Source organism: Anabas testudineus, chromosome 11 (assembly GCF_900324465.2).
Source record: "Anabas testudineus chromosome 11, fAnaTes1.2, whole genome shotgun sequence".
NCBI lineage: Eukaryota > Metazoa > Chordata > Actinopteri > Anabantiformes > Anabantidae > Anabas > Anabas testudineus.
The window spans coordinates 7,847,272-7,869,241 of NC_046620.1; the positions used below are offsets into that span (position 1 = coordinate 7,847,272).

The 21,970-nt window shown below is 38.7% G+C and overlaps 1 protein-coding gene across 1 annotated transcript in view; it reads right to left on the reverse strand.

The window, feature by feature from the left end:
* The window catches only part of LOC113154158 (dolichyl-diphosphooligosaccharide--protein glycosyltransferase subunit STT3B), a 69,290-nt gene that overhangs the window by 28,615 nt on the left and 18,705 nt on the right, over nt 1-21,970 (reverse strand). Inside the window, exons 2-3 of the mRNA XM_026348195.1 lie at nt 10,589-10,697; nt 4,213-4,500 (exon numbers count right to left, since the gene is read on the reverse strand). Of these exons, the coding sequence (XP_026203980.1) occupies nt 4,213-4,500; nt 10,589-10,697 (397 nt within the window). The remainder of the gene's footprint in view (nt 1-4,212; nt 4,501-10,588; nt 10,698-21,970) is intronic.

Here is a 21,970-nt window from a genome sequence, read left to right on the forward strand (position 1 = left end):
TAGTCGATATGTGAGTCCATCCAGCTTCTAACTCTTGTTTGTCTGTAAAATACATCAGGACATGGACACTGTGTGTGTGTGTGTAAACAAATAAACAGCCTTCCCCATGAGAGGCTAGAACATCACCTGTAACAATGTGAAAAAACAGTGAAAAAATCTGAATTATTTTTTAGGCCAATGTAAACTCTCCCAAAGAGTGACACTATTAGCTGTTTGGGTTTGCTCAGCTGAGCCAGTACTGAGCCAGCTGTGTGATACCTGGACTTAAATTATAGACAACAAGAGGCATGCTCAGCCAGCCATCTGGACATTAAACTCTAGGTCATTGCCAGAGCACTGACAATGAAGGAGTTCAAAAAAGGGTCACACAGTTGTGCGCAAGTACACACAAGGCTAGTGACTCATACTATCTTCAAACCAACTGTAGAGATGCATCTATGCACAATTTGACAAAGTGACATAAACTGGAATGGCTGAATCCTTGGATGTATAAAAAAAAAAAATCTCTACTAGCCCTGTGGCAACTGTACTGCCAAGCTTGTTACGCTGTGACAAACAGCAGTAAGGCGTGACATGATGAAATACCTACATCACTACTTCTACCTGGATGAAAGCCGCCACCGCACAGCATGACTTTATGCTCCAGCATAAAAGAAGATCAACGCCTTGAAGGGAAAATAAAAATTGGACAAATAGCCTACGAGCTGCTATTACCTCTCGCTGACTGCCTGTGGCATGCATAATCAAAGCTCTTTTTCTGTTCATTTACTGAACGATCCGTGGACGAAAACAGAGAACCCGTTTCCATGCTTATCCGCCTGTCTAATATGGACCTGCACTGCCATTCAGCAGATCGAGCACATGAAGGGAATTTGCCTGAATAATAATTCAAAATTCAACATAGTTAGAGAGTTTATGTAAAAACAGCATTAAAATTACAATGAGGTTCTTTAAGCTTCTTAGAACAGACATCTTCAGACTCACACACACTAGAGATTTAAAACTACATCAAGTTGTTTCAAATTTTCCGTTTGGTTTTCCAGTTAAACATCTGTGATGATCAGGAAACCACATCTTTGCATTTGTTGTGTGAATAGTTTAGGATTAGTAATAACCTAGATCATTTCTGACTGTGCAGAATCTGAGGCACTAAACTACCAGCTCAGACAGAACATTTATCCACAATGCAGATGTGCAAATGTTCCATTGCTTCCAAATAAAGTCAGAATAAATGCGGTAATACTGCAGATCCTTCAGTGTTTTGAGCTGTGTTTAATAGCTGCAGGCAGTCACGTCTGAATGCTGCAGGTATTATGGAAAAACCAATCAATCTAGTTTAGATAAAAGTCTTGTTTTTGCAAGTCTTACACTTGATAAAAACTAGCCCTAAATTATGCATCACCATAAAACTGCACACCTACGGTTGGTCAGCAATGGACATGTGGCTTATTTGCATGAGTGTCAACTGGTTCCAATGGGATTGTGGCATCCTCTCATGCAGTATTCCTTTCTAGATAAAAAAAAAAAAAAAAAAAAAAGATACCAAAGCTTTGAAAACACTCTTTGTCAAAGTAAACTAAGCAGCAGGAGCAGTGCAAAGACAGGGAAGGCAAAGGAAAAATACAAGTATTTGAATGTTTTGATGTTTCTGTTTTTACTGTTGAATGATTTTTAAACAATATAAAAGTAGCATCTAAACTGGAAGACAGTCCAAATAATGCTTACATTTACAGCCAAGTAAAAGGTACAAATTATTTTAAATTAGATTATGCTTCACCGTCTCTGTCGAATGCATTTTTGGGAGAATGCCTAGCATGTGGGTTGCAGTCTCAGTTTTTAAAAATTATGCCTGTGCAGGCCACTTCTAGCAAATGATTTATTTTAAATCAATTTAATATTCTTCTTGATCTGTATTACATTGATAGAATCTACAATATTAAATTTGGAGACTTTCTGCTATATTCATTGACATCTGATCCACTTGTACAGGTGGTCATTTCTTTTCCAAAGATTGCTGTAATTGATGCAGTGTAACCTTTTAACTCTATATTCTCTGATTGCAGACTACAAAAACAATGCACAATTTTGTTTATGGAAATCATTTACAGCCTGTAGATGGGATGACACAACACTGTACAGAATAAATAACAAGTATAACTACTGTGCTCTAATGGTGAATATGCATGCATTTAGAGTATGTGCAGTTCTCTGTAGCTCTGGCAGCAGTAATAAGATTACTGTAGTTACCAGGTATAATATCCTGTATTGGTCACATCTGTACAATTTAATAGTAAGCTCTTTACAAAAGAAGAAGAAGAAATAGCTCAGATTAAGTTTTTCAAGTCTACGGTACTTAATATGGCAACAGTATTGTCAACATACAGCAATATCTAAATTATCCATTTTCATTAAGTGGGTTGTTCAGCATTTTCAGGTTTCAGTCAGGCTACCTTAACATATTTTAAATTTCACATTAAAGAAAAAGGGATTTTTAAAAAAAAGGTATCATAAATAAAGAAGGTAATAAATAAAAATTCATCAATACTTGTCAAGGTCAACACCAATAACAAGGAAGACGGGGATGCTGATCAAACTGTTTGCAAAGTAGAGCTCGCACACACACACACACACACACACACACACACACACACACACACACACACACACACACACACACACACACACACACACACACACACACACACACACACACACACACACACACGATGCATTCACAGTACAATAGCTGCGGGCTGTAAGGCAGCTGCTGATGCAACTGAAAAGAGTGGACAGGCTGAGGTAAAGTGAAAAGTCTGTTTCAGACATCTTACAGCTCAAAAAGCTTCTTCCTACCACCGACTGTGGAAAACTCATTCCAAAAATCTTTTGCAGAAGTAGGACCTACAAATATCCAAGTTGCATTCACAAATACACAAATAACCTTTTCCTCTTATCTGTGAATTGCTTCAGCCTGTCAAGGTCTATGTTGCAGAAGAAGGATGAACTGGTCAAATTATGTTTTAATCACTGAAAGAAAATATTTCTTTTGAATAATATAAACATCCTTAACATGTTAAAAGTCGTCTTACTGTGAAAATAGACTGGGGGCAAATTTGTTAGTAGCCTTTCACAACAAATGAAGTACCCACAATTTTCTCTGAAATAATCTGACATTGAAATATTTTAAGAAATAAAAATCTGATTTGATTTTTACTTCTGTTTCAACAGAATACAACAAATGAAAATGATCTGGACACAAATAATCATACCATAACCCTAACACAGAAGGGTACCTTCCCCAAGTTGCTTGTTTGAGTTCTTCACAGATGTTTGAGAGGATTCAGTTCACTTCAAAATAGCTTCAAGTTCTTAGTCATTCTTGGTGCATTTAGCCATGTGTTATTCTGTTGGTGTCTGAGACAAAGCTTTCTGACACTGGTCAATATGTTTTGCTCCATAGTTTTTGCAATTGTACTCAGAGGGACGTGACGCTGCTTGGAGATCGACTTTAACATGTTTAACATGACTACATTTCTTTATTTAAATAGACTGAATGATTACAAGATTGAACACATGTGGTGCTATTACAGGGAACACTTTAAATTAAAATATAACTATCATCCAAATAGGTATTATTTTGCCATTTGTATTTGTTGTATTAAAATATTCAGTTGGATCCAAAATAAAAACCAAAGCGATTTTATCTCTTTATTTATTTTGTATTACTTTTGTCAATTTTAGTAGCCGTGGGGTATTCAACCTTTAACCTGAGATATTTTTAATTTTACTTGCAAAGGTCATCTTATTGTGAAGATTTTACAGTGCAGCTTGCCATTTTCTGAGCTCCACGTGGCCGTCAAAGATGCCCAGTGTGCCTTTCAAGGCTCTTGATAAATAATTCAACATCTCAGACCAAGCACTTTTGAAAATAGGGCTTCTTTTCTGGTTACATAGAGCATGTCCCCTGCAAATAACAAAGTACACTCAACTGGGTTTGAGATTTTGACTTTTTTTTCGCAGCTAAAAGAGATTGAGAGTGCATATTAGGACTGATAAATCAAAAAGAAGCAGTTTAAACTACCACTTCCAATGGCAATTAAACATTTGAGCTGTACAACCACATTGCAATTACATGATTGCCTAAATTAAATTGCCATGTACAATAAGAGTCTTTATCATTCCACAGTTAAATAAAGTGTCAACAATACATACCCAGAGATAGTAGGTGAATTGCAGGGCGAAGATGGCGATACCCTCATTATCAAAAGAACCTGCAACAGAGCGGGAGATGTAACCTGGGACGATGGCGATGAAGCAGGCCGCCAGCAGCCCTGCACCCTGGTTCCACAGCTCCCGTGTCAGCAGAAAGGTGGAGATGGCAGTAAGACCGCTGAACACTGGTGCCAGAAAGACACACACATCACGAATGTGGACTGTGATGTGGAGCAGGTTGAGCACATAGTGGATGAGGCCTGCAGTCACCATTAAGCCTGGGTATACCTGAGGGGGAAGAGAGAGAGAGAGAAGCTGTGAGAGGAAGAGCAATAAAAAGCATTGCTGGGTGACTAAAAGGGACAAAGCAAGAGTGATGCACCATGAAAGACGCAAAGAAGAATATAGCATTGTATTTAGCCAATGGTGATCTGTCTGTATGGTTTCAATTCACCACGTTGCTCAAATCAACATCTCACAGATTAATTATCACAACAATTTATTAATGGGAATACAGGCTATTATTTACACCAACACAAAGTCATAGAGCTAGTTCTGTATATCGAGGATTCAGCAAACAACGAAAAATGCCAACTGTAATTCTTACAGAACCCAAGGTTAACTCTTGAATTGGTAATTTTGTTTGACCCAGCCCCAAAGATTTTCAACATGATGTTTTGCATTTTCCATGTGTACAGGGTGAATATATTATTGTGATGTGTGTTCTTCAAGAGAAAATTATAAATAATTATACCCTTCACTCAGTAAAAGCTGGGGCCTGAGTAGGCAACGCCTCACGGCCCTGTCTCCTCTATACATGAGAAAAGATCCAATTAAGGCCCTGTGTAACACACTGGCTCAAGTAAAAAAGGAGGCTGTGTTTAACATGTGAGTGATGTTCCTGGTGTGTGTCCGTGCACTTTGCCTAGCTGTTAATAAACTCAGGTCTTCATGGCTCTAATTAGCTGATGCCTGGGAGACCTAAGCTTTATCAACCAATCTACTTCAATGAACATCAACCATGTCTTGCCTCTTGGCTCTGAGGATTGGTCTGTCTAATGGAGCAGTATCCTTCCATTTACCAAACTACTACTACAAAACTGTAATTATTGGCTACTTTGAACTCTGTGGCAGGGTCCAGATTAGGGCTGCTCCATTATGGAATGATAATGATTATTTTGGTCAATATTGAGGCTGCGATTTTGTTAATGTGTTTAATCACTGACTCTGGAAACATTTTAAAATCTTTAACAAAGGTTTTTCTTGAACTTTATGTAGTCTATGCTTCAACTAAAAAACTAAACAAAAAAAGTAAACATTTTGACAGAATTTCACATTAAAATAGCTAATAAGCCTTAACGAAACTATATTTATAAATAGGCTCAGTGTAGCAGAAATGTAGGTAAAGGTATCTTCCAAAGTTAACCTGTTGGACCTGATTAAGAGGAAATGCTTATTGACAGGAAACAGACTTCATTTTACTCCAGAACCTCTGGAGTACATTCAGGAGGAAGTAACCATAAATAGTCACAAAGCTACTGAGAGAACAGGTGGCTTGTTTAAAATTAAGCAGAGCTGACACAGGAAGTTTTCCTATATGCGTGGACTTAAAACATCTACATTTTCCCTACAAAACACTTGTAGGGACATGCTCTGCCACAGTTGTTGTTCAGGTTAAATCTGACTAAAGTGCGTCACATTAATTTGAAAATGACACCAAGAAAAACATGAAAGACTAGCTTAGGCTACAATATTTATTCATTTACAATCACTAATTGTAATTAGTAATTAATTCTCTTGGCTCTTTTGGCTCTTACTCTCTGGTAACTGAACGGTGTGACAGGCTAAGACATTGCTAGCATGTGAACGATCATGGTCAAGCTAAAATGTTCATTAAAATAAATTTCAATAAACTGCACAGGTGAGTGAGACTGTTTCAATATAGTAAAATACATTTTGCTTTGTGTTTTGATGGATACATTTATTCGTATAGTTAAATTTTTCACACATTTCCCCAAATCTACAGTCGAGTGCATTACATAGCTTTTCATTATGAAAATATCAACTGAGCTGACAAAAGCTGTAAAATGCACTTGAGTCATTGTCCTTAGGGTTACAAAAATCAGTTTATTGGCTAGACAGTGCTCTGTTGTTATAGACCGTCACATTAGAGAAGCCTTCCTTCCTTATCTGTGGCTTAGGAGAAAGAGCTACTGACAGTCGTCCTCTGGGGAATGGAGGGTGGGTGGGAGTGAAAGGGAAATAAAAAAGGGAGAGGGGCAGCTGGACTGGTCGAGGCAGAAAGGCACTCAACTGTCATATTAACTGATATCGGCTCGTCTGTCTTCCAAACAGCGTGACCCATCTGAGTGCTTAGAGACTTAACGCTATCTTAGACAATTAATGAGGACTGTCAGGCTCATCTGTTTGATTTAAAAGAAAAAAAGAGGGTAAGGTCAGCAGGAAAGTAAGGACAAGGGTGGGAGCAATGAATGTAGGTGAGAAAAGACTAAAACTTGGAAAGGAGATTGTGAAATACAGAGACAGAGAGAGCTTGGAGGATATGTTGAATAGGGTAAAAGGCAACAGGGCCACAGACCAACACTCAGCATCAGAAGGGAGACAGACACTGTGAAATGTCAAGTTTATAATTCATTAACTAGTTTAGGTTTCTAAACAATGTCCATGGACACACTGCATTACCTGTTGTCTTTGACCGACTGTGGCAATCAGAGATAAACCTAGCACTTGCCCACACCCCGGCACGTTTTAAAAGCATAGGCTCCATGCAAATAAGCGCTCTCACACAGTCATTTTATGATTTTGAATGCAGTGTGGGAGTCAACAAAATGCCATCCTTCCCTGAAGCCTACTTATGCTTAGAAAATTATCTAGTTCAGTCATGTAAGCTGTGAGATTTTAACAATTGGCCTACACAGTAAATGAGCAGGTGGATTTGTTAGTCCAGCAACTACTGTCACTGAGCAAGGCACCAATAAATTCCACATCAACTTCACATATAAAAGATAAAGCAGGTAAATGCCTGAAAGTAACCTGAATTTATCACTGTGCCAGTTGGTCAAGCCTCTACAGTATCTTCGTCAAATCTTTTGTGCAAATTCTGGATCCAATTTACATAAAATAATTTGCATTTAGTATGGCCAACAGAATGACACACCTACCTTCTACTGAAAAAACTTTCAACTGTATATCGCAGAAAGGAACCTTCCATATTGTACTTCATTTCTATATTTGTCTTAGTGTCTACTAATCCCAAGAATAAGCAGTCATTATTTAACAGCAATGACTAGTTCTATTATTACAAATGTGGCAAGCTACACATTGGTTCCAGTAAACTATAAAATAATTGGCATCTAGAATCCAGCCTTTTTTAAATGTCAAATGGAAAAGGAAAAGAAGTGTAGAGTAACTCGTCTTAGTGGTACTGGTGTGGAAACAATCATCCACTGACATTGTTCAAAATAATAACACACGCTGCAAGGACAACATAACCTCTGTAATTACTCTGTAATTACTATAAGACGCTGCAAGACATACTCTGGCCAGGAGAATCGCTCCCCCAATTATACCCACTGAATCGCTCTTCACTGCTCAGCTTAACACTTTAATGACAAGCACATCAGAAATCACACTGGCTATGATGGCTTTGTACATGTTAACAGAGTTAACATGTACAAAGGAAAGCAATCTATACATAAAATCCAAATTTCATCTTATGTCGTCTCTCACAACCCTGAGTTGTTATTCTGAAAAACAGCTTACTGTAAACTCCTTCCAATGAACCATGTTTAAAATACATTGTTTATTTTACTCACTTTGTTTTTTAAATGCAGGTACAAGTTGACAGAGGAAAGATTTGAATGTGTGCTTATTTGTATGCAGACGACAACGTGTTGTGCCACTTAGGAATCTTGTAAATGTCATGAAAATTTACTTAAAACTGCATAACTTCCAATTCCGATTACCAGTCTAATAATGAGTTTCAGCTCCCACCCCTATGGGTACAGGCCTAAATCAACTATCCGTGTACTGTAACAGAACCAGCATATCTATTATCAGAAGACAGTCTTGTCATATGCAATTACCAATAGCTGATGGTAATTGCCCAAGACAGAGAAATGCTGATGGATGGGGTTTTGGATTGCAATTCCTTAGGTCTCATATGTCATAGTGAATACTATATTCAAACATCAGCATGTAGTGTGGCTACAGCTCCCGCCCTGCACCATCTGCTTGGTGTTGTAATGATAACGGCATCTGATAGCGATCCACAGCATTAACATGCCTCGCTGTTTTATATGTGCAGAAGAACTCTCCAATCAGTCTGCATGAATTCTTTCTATGCAGAGAGAATAGAGTAAGAAGTGAAAAAGAGCCACACCACAGACACTGAGGGCCAGACTCTATCTCAGCTTCTCTACTGGATCCTATAATGGAAGCACGTTGAAAGACATTTCCACATGTATCTGCCACGGAGGACATGGATTATGTAGTCCTGATGCATCATTAGCAAGTGCAATTACAGCTAAGAGTGTAACCCTTGTGGGTCCACAAAGCTTGGCTAAGGGAAAGGAAGGCACGTGGTTATGTTAAAGAGGAGAGGGAGATGGATAGGCCAAAGGTATTTTACTCATACTGGCCTAAGAGTTCACAGAATGCAGGACTGAGGAGATGAGTTTGGGAGAAGAGATGCACAGAGGTGGGGAGACGGGGGGAGTGGAGATAAATTGCATGGAATCGGCACATTGTATTCTTCAGAGAGAAGGCTCAATATTTCACAACAGTCAGTGCTGCTGGTAAACACGGAGGCCGTGGCAGCAGAGGGGAATCTGTCAAGTTCAAAGCTGTGTTGCTACTAGATTGTGACTTAAATCCATGTTACCCATCAGAATCTCAGAGGGCTAGGGTAGTCCTGTAGTGCCTTGCCTAACCTCAGAAAACCCCATTCTACTGCCACACAAACTATATATATATTTATATTATATATTTACATGCCAAAAATGCTCAAAATCATGGGAAAGTGGTTGATGTTAGATATCCACCAGACAAGGGGGATGTCATCTCTGTGGCTAGGCAGCTCTGTTGCTGTTCAATGGTGTTCAATGGTACAAACCTGCTGCCTGCAGAAGCTCCCTAAAGTTAACCGTTTTCCCGGGGTTGTGCAGCTCTCTCCTCTTTGGCCTCCACTCTGACCACCACTGCACCTGCTGTTGCATGTTGTGCTTGCCTTTCTAGGCTCAAGTTTTTTGGCCTCCACCTTATCAAAGGTTAAAAAAAGAGTGTATTTGTGGAATAACTCAGGCACCATATCTTTACTACATTTGGTCTATCAGCCTGGCAAGAATACAATTTTTTTATTAACAGTAGATTTTTCGTGAAAGTAATTAAAAGGGACACAGCTGCTATTTTTAAAAAATCCCAGAGTAACAGATCACGCAGCCCTAATCTGAATACTCCACACCAAGGGTGGGTAATTCCAGTCTTTGAGGGCTGCTGCCCTGCTTGTTTCCCTATCCCTGCCCTACCCATAGCTAATTACCTGGATCAAGGGTGTTCAATCAGAAGCTGGTAGAGTCAATACTGTATAGGCTAAGATAGTTGGGAAAACAAGCAAGGCAGCAACTCCAGAGGATGAAAACTGCCCAACTCTGCTCTAAACCACAAAACTTTTTTTTCACTGCTTGCTTTTCTAGATCATGTCATCAATTCATTCAGGTACCCAAACTACATTTGCCATTTCATATATTTACTGTAAGAAACTGTAAACTAAGAAGACTAGAAAAAGACTTTAACTAAGAAAACTCAAATCAATATCAGATTTAAAAGGTTTTAGATTCAAGCAAGCAAAGGATTTAGATTTGAGAAAATGCCACTGAAACCCATTTGTACTTGTACTTCTTCACCTCGATAAGCAACTTGTTCCCAGGGGGGGCGGGATTTGGCAGAACAGACTCTCAGACTTGAATTAATGTTTCTCAACCCAACTGTGTTATACTCCCATGCAAAGCAAACAAGTTCACAATGGAGGTCACAGTCTGGTGAGGTCTGACGTGCCACATCATTACAAAAAGAAGGAAGCCTAAACTATATGACCCAATAGGAACGCCATGCCTCAGCCATGCCTTTAGATTCTACCATGAAAACTGTCAAGGCAAAACCTTGGCAGAGCCTAAGGTCTTCAACTGATCAAACATGGTCTACTGCAACATAGTGTATTTCATTTTTCTTTATTGTGCAAGACTGTTGCTTGTGGCAAAACCAGTATTCATTTAAAAACACCCTAGAGATGAAGAACAATAAAACCAACTAACAAACGTAAAAATGCAACAACTGCATGTTTTGTAGGAAAACTTACTGTGCCACCAACAATCCTGCCCAATGGGTACCAGGCCCTTTCATCAAACCAGTTGAGGAATTCATAGAAGCCATTTGTGGTGAGATGGTGTGTTGATCTGTAGTTGAACCTGAAACGAGAGAGGGAAAATAGAAGGCAGGATGAGTATAAAGTACAAAAACCACAACACACAAAATAAGCATCCATTTTCATTTATAGGCCATATTTTGCCAAAATGTTAAAGCTGTTGACAGAACCCCCCCCAAAAAAACTCTGGGAAACAATTGGATATTCTAGGTCCAGACCTTCTGAAGGCTGAAAGAATGGGTAAGCTGCAGAGACTTGCCTTGTGAGAATAGGAAAGATAAAGGCTCCATTCACTATGCGAGTCTTTACGCCGATGCCAACAATTCTCAGGTCTGCCCCCAGTTAAAAAAATGAAGAGATGAAGGGCTCTCACACTTATTGGGCCCTTTTCAGAACAAAGCCTGCTTATTGTACAGATAATTCCAACTGAAACCACTGGCACAAGCTGAGGTGACAAAGACACAGTTGAAACAGGTCTGGTGATAAAGGCAAAAAAAAAAACAACAAAAAAAAAACAACCACCTCAGAATAACTGCATAAAATATCACTGCAAACAGGCGTTGATTCACAACTTAGCTATGGTAAGCTGAGGGGTTTGGAGCACTGTCAAGCAGCAGAACGAAATCGCTGACACTGTTGAGATGACTGCTGCCAAGTAGAACCAAGCATGTTCAGTAAATTTTCCAGAGGCACATTCTGCACTGCACAGCTCATTGTTTATGGCATGTACAGAACCTCATATACGTCTGACAAGACACTCTGGGCATAAAGAATCTATAGCAGTGCCAAACTGTTTGCTATGGTACAATTACCAGTTCTGGCTATCTTGTATACTAGACAGATGATAATCTCATCTGAGTAATCACCTCTTTCACAAAGCAGGGGGGTTCTCTGATTTATATTACATTAAGTATAACAATACCATCAGACAGCCAACACAAAGTACAGTTAGAGCGAAGGGCATAAGATGCTACAAAAAACAATGCAGAGCCATATTTAGATGTAATTTAGTTTCAACAGGCTTTTGTTTTTCATTCCTGGTGTATTTTTTTCAAGTCTGGCTGTTATATTGTCCTTGTGACCCTTATGTACATCAAATTATACATGGGCCCATTCAGGTTTACAGAGATTTAACAGTAAATAATGTAATGCTGCAGAGAAGAGAATTTTGCCTTCAAGTCAGGATTTGCATCAAAATAATGTGATAGGAAGTCAGGGAAACAAAAAAGGTTCCAAATTATGTATTTATGGACATGCAACTATTAATGAGAAAACAGGAACTTAAAATTTTGATACACTGAACATGAAACATTTAAAATAGATCAGCTTCAGAATCCAGAATAAGTGTTTCCTTGGGCAATGATATAACAGTACTCCAAATTCCATTAAATTCCCTGTATTAGTCTTCTAATGCAAAATACAACCAATTAAATAGAACCAACACATAACCTGCTTGGTAGATGTAATCATGAGCAAATACAGTTTACTGACAATGGAAATGAAAGCTAACAGAATGTAATGTTAATTACAGCATATGTATACACGTGTATGACAGACCATACACCAGCCTTGTAGCAAATTAACAGCTTTTGTTCGCTTCCATCCAAACTAGGACCTGAGATTCAGCATGCGTTTATCGCATGTGTATTCATGTGAGACAGGCCAAGAGGCAGCAGCAGAGTTGTCACAAAGCTGCTAGAGTGTGTGTGCCGCTTACACTCATGATCAGGAGAGTGCGTTCAAAACTGCTGGCATTAGATGTAACTCATTTATCATCACAAGGTGGCCGGTTCACTACCGCCTCCACAGTGCACCTGAATCGGGCGCTCTCCACCCTCCTACATGGCCTGACATCTTGGCTCTTTTTTCCAGACAGCACAATGTGGCCAGACATTAGGAATTTCACTCCCAATACCGAGTATCTTGTGTCTGTCATCATGTTTCGAATCTAAAAGACCCACTCTCCCCATACATAAAAAGCAACTGTGTTTGTGATGAAAACATTTGAAAGGTCATAATGATAACTAAGGGTGTAGGGATTCGAAAACAGAGACTAAAACCACAACACAAAAATATCCTATATGCTTTCAGAGTGCAGGTTAACAAAAGCACTCCAATATTGTTTAGCCTTCCAGATGATTGGTGATTGAATAAAACCATGCACCAAAAACAAAAGAAAACAAAACTAAATCTGAGGTATAAAGCAAACCATAATTAAAAACAACTGAGGTCCACAAATTTGGAGAATTGCCAATTCTGCCATATATTTTATATTTTAATGTTCAATCATTGTCTAAGACCAGAAAGCAATTATTTAAAATGAGTCACTTTTCAATTTTCTTTATCACAGCACTTGTTCAGTACATTAATGAGTAAAAACGGTGCTTAGTTATTGGAAAATTAGATATATGTGATATTCTTTGCACCTTGGATAAAAACGCAAAAAAAGCACAGAATCAATAGGTACTGTGCCTGTTAAAGTGATCTTCAAAGCTACTGAGGAGCTGACCTGATTGTGTGACTTCTCAGGTGAATTTTAGTAAAACTCAAATGAAATTGCATCAGAAAGGCATCCGGTGTAAAGCCTGTGCCAGAAAAAATGTGCAGACCAGGCCCACTGTTGCGACACCCACCTGGGATAAGCCAAAAGAAGAGAACATTATAGTTAACTTAGTTTTCTCAAAGAGTATGTGAATGCACATAACTTGAAGTGGCCAACTGAACTGCTTGTTCAAGATCCAACTGTGGTCCAGATAATACTTCTGTTCTTTCAATTTGAGAGTTTATTTTCCTATACACTGAGGTGTGCAAAGAAGTGCACGATTACAAAGTGCAAAGCTACAAAGGCAGCCAGGTGTGAGAAAACTACCACCGTGAGACTTCAAATGCAGGTGGAACTGGCCAGGCTCCTCTGCCTCATTGTTCTTCAACTGTCAAACTGGCAGGGCAGAAACAGAGCAAATTCAAAGAAAGCTTTCTGAAAGACAACTCCACAAAACCTCATGGACAGTCAAGTGAAGTGCTCTATCCTTACCCCTCTCCCTTGATTGAGCAGATAATAAAAAAGCTCTGCCAGCACATTAGCAATTTAATGCATAGCTGCCAATATGGTCTCAGGCCACAAAGCACACAATGACTAGTGATGCCAGTGCAGCACCTCCAAACACCAGCAGGTAAGTTTCGAGCTGAGGAACACACCCAATACCAATATTAAAAACATTCTGGGATTGACAGCTGGGAAGATAAAGTGAAAATGGCCCCTTATATCACCTCTGGAGACAATATGTCAAAAAAAAATTGCAAATGGTTCACATACTTTTTCTTGCCACTATATATTGGCCATCGTCCTCACTGTTCTCTTGATCGAAATAGGACATTTAAAAAAACATATTGGTCGACATTAGAAAATGTGTCTTTTAATAGCCTCCCAATAAGATTACCTGAGAACTGTGTAACGAAAATCTTTAGTCCCATTCCACACTTCCCAATCCTGTTCTCAAACCAATGCCTCTATGCTGGTGGAAAGGGCTACACTAACCGGCTTACTGGACAGCTGCCCAAGCTTTAATACTGCTCACTGTTCTGCATGCCTGCCATCAACAGACAAGATGAGGCATCCTGGCAAATTATCTAGGTGCTGTATCACTTCATTGTTGGGGTGGAGGTGTGTGTTTCTGATTACTCAATGACCCTGTAAAATAACTGCATTCTGTATATGGTTGATGGCAATTTTATATCGATGCAAGAAGGCAAGATTTGGAACTTAAATATTGGCTGTAATAAACTAGCTGGTAGAATACACATCAGGTAGATTGATAGAATTGTTTACACAAACCAAAGCGTCAAAATTAGGTTATAAATACCAGAAATACAACAAATCATCATGCCAGGTCAATTATTTTCCAAAATAGGCAAAAAAAATTAACACATTTTATAAAAAAAAAATTAATAAATAAGCACAATAAAATTCTTATGATTTAAATGCATTTACATTGACAAACACAAACAATGACTACTGCATATGACATGTTGAGGGCCTGTGAATAAACACCACAAATAAAAACAACACTGGAATTTCAATCACAATACTGTGCTCATTAAATATGTATTATTACCAGCTCCTAGCATGGGACTGGTATAAAAAGGGCCTCTAATCTAAACAGACCATTTGTTTTAACAATCTAAACAGCTGGCAGTAGTAACAGAACCAGATGGGTTTCTGTATTTTGTGCTTTGATGGGGTGATCACTGTGTCAATATGCTAACAACAAAACGACTGCCTCTTGAAATTAATAAATGAAAATTGAAAAATGACAGTGGATCCTAACAGAATAAATATGGATGCCTAGAAGTTAATAACATCAATCCATACTACTGGGCTTCAGCTGTAACTGGAAATACCCATTACACACAACAACTATAAACTAGCACTGCTTATTTGCTCCAGTACCCCCACATTTTAACAGTAGAGATAAAAAGTCACACATAAAACAGTGGGCTGCCAAAAAAAGGTTGTTGGCTCAGATTTATTCAGCCTTGAAATGTGTTGCTTTTAGTGCAAAAAGTTATTTGAGGGCAATTAACCAATTCGGTGTACTTTTTCCCCGACATCAAATGTATTGAGAGCAGTGGCACTGCTATAGACATCCCAATTATCTTCACACAGGGTCTTGTATACACCTGTGTGGAAACAGCTTGGCAATACCCACCACAATGACAAGATTTAGAATGTCTTGTGGGAACAATCGATCTTTAATTACGCTATTTTCTTGGCCAAGCTGGACAAGATGCTTAGACAAGCTATAAGCAGACAAGGAGAGTCATTGAAAAATAATTAGCACAGTGATCATGCATGCAGAAGTCATAAATCTAAAAAAACAAGTCTGGAGCAAACAAATGATAAAGCTTTAAGCAAATTTGTACAAAAGATAAATTGGTAAACAATTGGGTGTTAATGCTGATAATGGAGGGCACAGGACTGTAGAAGCTGGGGGTGTGGTACACAGAATTATTTCACACTTTGTAGCTTCTTGCATTTTAAACTAAAAGACAGAAAGAAATTTGTGATCTAAATAAAGCAATTGCTCAGTGTTTTCTATCTGCTCTCAATGATATGATCATGTAGAAGAAAGTGCTTAATCAACTGAATCCACACGAGCCCTCCTGAGACAATCCTACAACCGCAACATTTTCTGTTTCCCGTGTAAGAAATAGCCTTGTTTTACTTTGTGATTGTGGTCGTTCAGCCATGCTAGCAGCATGACTCCAGACCCCTCCTGACACAATCTTATAACCACAATATTTTCTGCTTCCGCTGTAGGAATGACATCTAAAGCTCCTTTGTTGTTTTTTTAAACATACAAACACTAGACATTGTCCAGAATTGCTTTCATATATGCAGCACACAACAGCAGATTGTCGGTGTCAGGCTCGTTCTCACTTGGAAAAATAGTTTTTGGTCTCAGCAAGGGATAGTCCCTGCAGAAACCAGTGTTTTGTTTACAGCATGTCTAAGCAGGAACAGTTGCACCATTAGACACAATTAGCTTTGTATATAACCCCAGTTGCTAAAGGAGAGAAGGACAATACAACACTATCCATTGTTCCTGGTATTCTGTTAGGGGGGTCAACTGAGAGGGAATGGGCTAAATCAATTTACATTACTCTGAGTTTGTAGCAGGCAGGTATATCCGGGCTGACTGACTATGACATTTGTGTTTTCATATACAGCTCAGAGCGTTCAGGGTTCCAGTTCGTGTCTGAAAATATCTTAAGGACCTTGTAGTAAGGAACTTTGGGGTTGTGGCCATATAACCATCCTGGCAGCAGGACTCATTGTCACACAAGGTTAAAGGTTGGCTGTTGGTCCATCGGTGAGTGTAAACTAGTTTTTAAGGTGTGTCAGCACCGTTGGCAATAGTTGAATCCCCACCAATGGGATATTTCAGCAAGTTTAGCATGCTGATGCAAAGCAATGCAACACTCAGTCTCTACCTATAATTAGCTCTAGTCCTTTGAGCTAAACTAGTAAGACTATCTAGGCCAATGTATTGCCAGATGTTAGTTTACAATATAGATAAATGATGGTAAGTTTTTTTTACACTGTATACATGTGTCCCGTTTAAAGAAATTAAACTTTTCCCATCTCCATTTATGCAAATGTATGTTGTTAATAAAATAATACACCACAACCTCACAACAAATTACTTAAAATGTCTTCAAATTCCTAGCCAAGAACACCTTTCTGCCACCTTTCTGAAAAACTGAACATTAAGAGACCTATTTTCCAAAAGGTGCATTTCATTCATTGATACAGCGAGTGGATTTTTTGGGGCATTCAGCATGTAAAAGAAAACAGAAAGAGAATGTTACTTTTATTATTGAAAAGAATGTGAGAGTATGGTGAGTGCAAAGCTTATTATTAAGAATGCACCCTGAAAATAGGTTGCAATAACAAAGGGAACAAACAGACTGGGGGTCAGCCCTAATAGAAAAGGTTGGGATTATCAGCGCTTGTAGAACTGTAGGCTGATGTGTAGGGAATCCATCAATGACAAAACCATTAGGCCTGCTTTCTGTGTTCAATAACACTATAAAGAGGTAGTCGTGTGGCATACAACTGATCGACTGGGGCTACTTTAGTATTGATTACTAAAGATTACTAAAAATAATTATTATTATATTAGACTAAAGAAAAATTCAAACCACAAAAGGAACAAAAGGATTTGGTTTAACGGCACAGCAATTACTGTGCAGAAAGCATTCTTACCTAAGATGGGGGTATAACCAGATGAGGCAGCCTTCCTTGCAACTTTATGAAGTACACGGGATACAAAATATTAACTATAACCCTAACCTAACTAAAAAGAGGTTGGACTGACATTACCTTGATCAGTCTTCAAGTAGCTACAATCATCGACTTAATATTCCACAGCATAATTGCAGAAATGCAGCTGAATCTAACTTCAAAGCAAACTGAACGTCTTTTAAAAGATTAAGCTACTCCTAGTGTGGGCTGTAATGCTATGAATTCCCCACATAGCTTAGGTTCCCATCTCACAAGAGCGTCCTCGACTGAACACGGACAGAACAAAAAAGACTGGAGAGAGCAGTGGATAAATAAGCACAACATTCACAAATTTATTCCGCCAACAGATGGTGAAGATGAAAAGTACAAACATACCTACAGAAACGCATACTCCTGCAAATTTATTAAGTGTATTTGGGTCATCTTTGCATTCTAAAGATTCAAAAGAAGGACTGTAACTATTTTCAAACAGCAAAAGAAATATCAATCCACAACAGCTTATCATAAAAATACATACAGTACTTACTTGAGTACTTACAGAACTTACAGACTAAGCTTCAAGCATGGTAAACAAGCACACATTCAACTGCTCTGCCAAGTACAAAAAAAATAAATGTAAAATGTTTAACTGATGCATTCTTTTGAAAAAACGAAAGGTGTAGTCATCCATTATTGAATAAAGAAAGATCAGAGAAAATCCGGTCTGATGAATATGTTGAGTTGACAACTGATGGGTGGACTTTATTGTAACTGTAACAGATGTTTCTGTAACAGTTGCTGCAAACTACACAGATGCCAGATGCAAAATCATAAGTGTGATTCTTAACACTGAAGATAAAGAGCAAATATAAAGATGAGTGTCACTAGGTAATGTAACACCAGTGTGACTGAAATAGAAATTAGGGCTATGTACTGTACCACTATAAACCCATTATAGTCGTATCAGAAAAATGACTGTATTAGAAGCCATTAAAATAGTTTGCATCTTATCTAGACAAGTGTGAACTGAAATCTGGTTCTATTTCACTTCTCTCAGTGCCTTTTTCACAAAATCTTGCCAGTGAGCATGGTGGAGGATTTAGCAGCTAAGGAGACATCTTTCTCTCAGGAGTTAGAAGAGACCAAAAACAGAACTAAAATAGCATAAATACAAATACTTAAATTTGTTTGGTGGTCAAAAATTCTAAATTATTGTAACTGATGAATGGCTAAATGCCGTATCATCACATTAACTTAAAATGTGATAAGTCAATGTTGTGCCTAGAATAGGTTTCTGTTGTTCCCAAACTGGCAAAATTACTGTAAGGACATTTTCTTTAAATATTAAGGGAAGTTAGACTTGTCATACAGTTTTCTTCAACCATATGGTCCAAGTCTGTTCTTCAGTTCATATAGTCTCCTCCTCTAAATGCTGCAGGGTCATTAAGCCAAGCAATACAAAGCGCTGGATTTAGAATTATGTTAAACCACAGTGACTGAACGGCATCCAAAGATTTGTACTATAAGTCAATTTAGAAGGTAGGGAGAAGGATAACAAATGTGACATTCCCAAAAGCGCAAAGTCATTGGATTTCAAATTGTGGAATGTGAATCAAAGGAAATGGATGAAAGACACACCAATTCCACATTTAGTCAGTCCACTGGGGCAGAGGATTCTCTTTTATCAAAGCCCACTCCATCGAACAAAAATAGGGAAGGTACTGGGAAAGCCAGGCAGAAACTGCAGGCAGCAGTGAACTCCAGACACAGAGGAGCACTTACTGGCACACAAAGAGCCTTGCTGTCCTGTCATAACAAGTGGATAATCAATTGGATATCACAAACACAAGCGCCATGGACAAACAGCAGTAACAATTACAGGACTAATGATCACAGGCTGAGATCTCTATTGAATGATTTCTTAAAGGAACTTACATCTCAATGCTGCATGACATAGAAAAAGAACAGCCCAAGTTTATAATCAATTTTATAATCCTATTATTAACAAGGCATTATGAGAAAGGTAGAACACAGGTGTACAACTACTGATAATGTACTTATGTTCACCCTTGAAGTGCCCTTGCTATGGATTTGAGGGACTCAATTCAGAGGCTGTAATGCTTAGGAAAACATGTAATTTGGGAGCTACACACAAACATACTAAACACCCACTGTGAGGTTCAAAGCCCAAAAATCCTGCAGTGGGAGTAAACTGAAGGCAGCTGCCCACAGCTATCTACAGCTTAAAAATCATCCCCTCTTCATCCCAACTTCCACCTGCTATGGAAAAGCAGGGGACTGGGAGAAAAGATCTATTAATACAGCACAATGGCCAGAAATGAAACCATAAAAGTGGATGTTAAAAACACAGCTGTGGACAATTATGCTGTCTACATACAATTGATTCCCCTGGACAAAATGTTGTTATTGCTTTGCCTTTGAACATAATGGCTTTGCTATGAGGTACAGATTCACTAGGAGACAGTAAAGAAAGTCGGTAAGACATTTACGCCTCATTGGCTTAAACATCAGAGCAAGGCGCTCAATAACACTCTAGTCAAGAAGATACTGAGCACTTTACACAGCCTCTCTCTGCAAACCCGACAATCATTAAGACAGTGCGCCTACATCATAACACAAGTTACCACTGCCCCAAAGCTGCCATATCTGCATGAATGGGCTTGCCACTGTGGTTCCGAAATCCTGAGGGGTCAAAATTTACTGCAAGGGCTGAGTAATTATACACAGTCTTCTGTACCACTGCGGTCCCTTCATCATTATTTCCTAACACATGACTGCCTCTGCTGTTTCATATTGCATGACTATGAGATAATAGAAGAGAACAGAGGAGAGTCATTTTCTCTCTCTTTACTTCTTCTCTCCTCCTCTGTAGTGGTGACAAAGCAATGTTTCATTCATCCACAAGGGAGTCTTTGAGGAAGGATAAATTCCCAAATCTTATAGACTCTTCACTGCATATAGAGTACAGACACACAAAGTCTGTGCAGCCTACTGCAGCTATGCAACTAATGAGCTAGCCTGAGGTATGAGCTTGTTTTACATGAAAATGAAGAGCGGTAGATGGTTAAATCAGAATTACATTTCTATGCTATAGTGATAAGGCATGATTCAGTGCTGTCCTGCCATAAAATCGACAAGTAAGTTCTTCACGCATAATTAAGTCTCCATAGGCCAGGGATATACTTATTGGCAATTACATGGTCTCTTATGCAACATGACATGTTAGCCACGTAGCTGGTCGTATGACGGTTGTGCACATCAAAAATTAACACTAAACTTATTCAAGGTGCAATCCTGCAACCTTGACAGCCAAATGTATGTACAAACAATAGTAATGTCTGTCTCTTCTTCCAGAATAAACACTGACGCAGACATAGACCCATTAGCTTAATTGGTTGCATCTTGCCTTTATTGACAAACTAATCCCAAAGGTACAAATGGAAAAAATCTTTGGGCAAGAAAAACAGCGAGTTAGTTCAACTTAGTGATCTGAAAGCCTTTATAAAGCTTAAAATGTACCTGCAAATGTAAAGATCTGGTCATTTTGCAAGTGTTATGCATTTTCTTTGATTGCTCAGATATTAAAACAATGGCAGTATGTGCATAGGCATGCAGTGTTGAACTGCATTTGGAAAAACAAGAGTAAACCATTCTGCCTACACAAACACCTTCTGCATATTAGGCCTGTAACTTGTTTTAGGGTCTGCATTAACGTCCATTTAAATTCAATTTAACTTGAATGAACTAGCGTGACAGAAAACATTGCTCATGCTTACACCAGGCCTTCAATAATTCGGTGAGTGACTCTGTGTAAACAATAATTTCAGTAATTAAAGGCTTTTTATTTAGTTACTTAAATTGACTGATAAACAATTGCAGGCACTTCTATGCACTGTAAGTATTGAAAACAAATGCCATTATATGACTTTTAGTAACAATAATTATTGCTCATATACTCCTCAGTAGAAAAAAGGATACTGAAAGGCTGCCTCAAAGACCTATTGTCAGATCAGGTCTCCTTTATAGAAGCTAAGAGCAACACAGACAACCCAGACAACACAGACAACACAAGCCCAGAGCTGCAATCCAATGAGCACTTGTTTGATGTAGTAGTCCTTAATGGTCCACGCAATCTAATGAGCCACAATGTCGAATACAGACATCACAACGGGGGGCTTCCAGACTTTGTGAAACAGAAAAGGCAACTCTGTCATAACCGTTGCTCTGCATACAAAATTGCACTAGAGAATGAGGATATTGATTGGTGGTGAGGATTGTTTCTAGTAAAGGAAGCACAATAAGCCTTTTGCTTTTCCTTCAATTAAATGTCACCCCAGATGTGGTAAATCTTGCACACTTTAGGCTTTTGAGAGAACAATGAAGGACTGCCCATGGCTGAATAGAGAACAGTAACGCTGTATGCACTGCTAATCATCATTTGGATTAAGGCTTCTCAGCACAGGGATGTGTTTTGTTCAGTGTCTGAGACAGTGCAGCAAGAGTTCTTA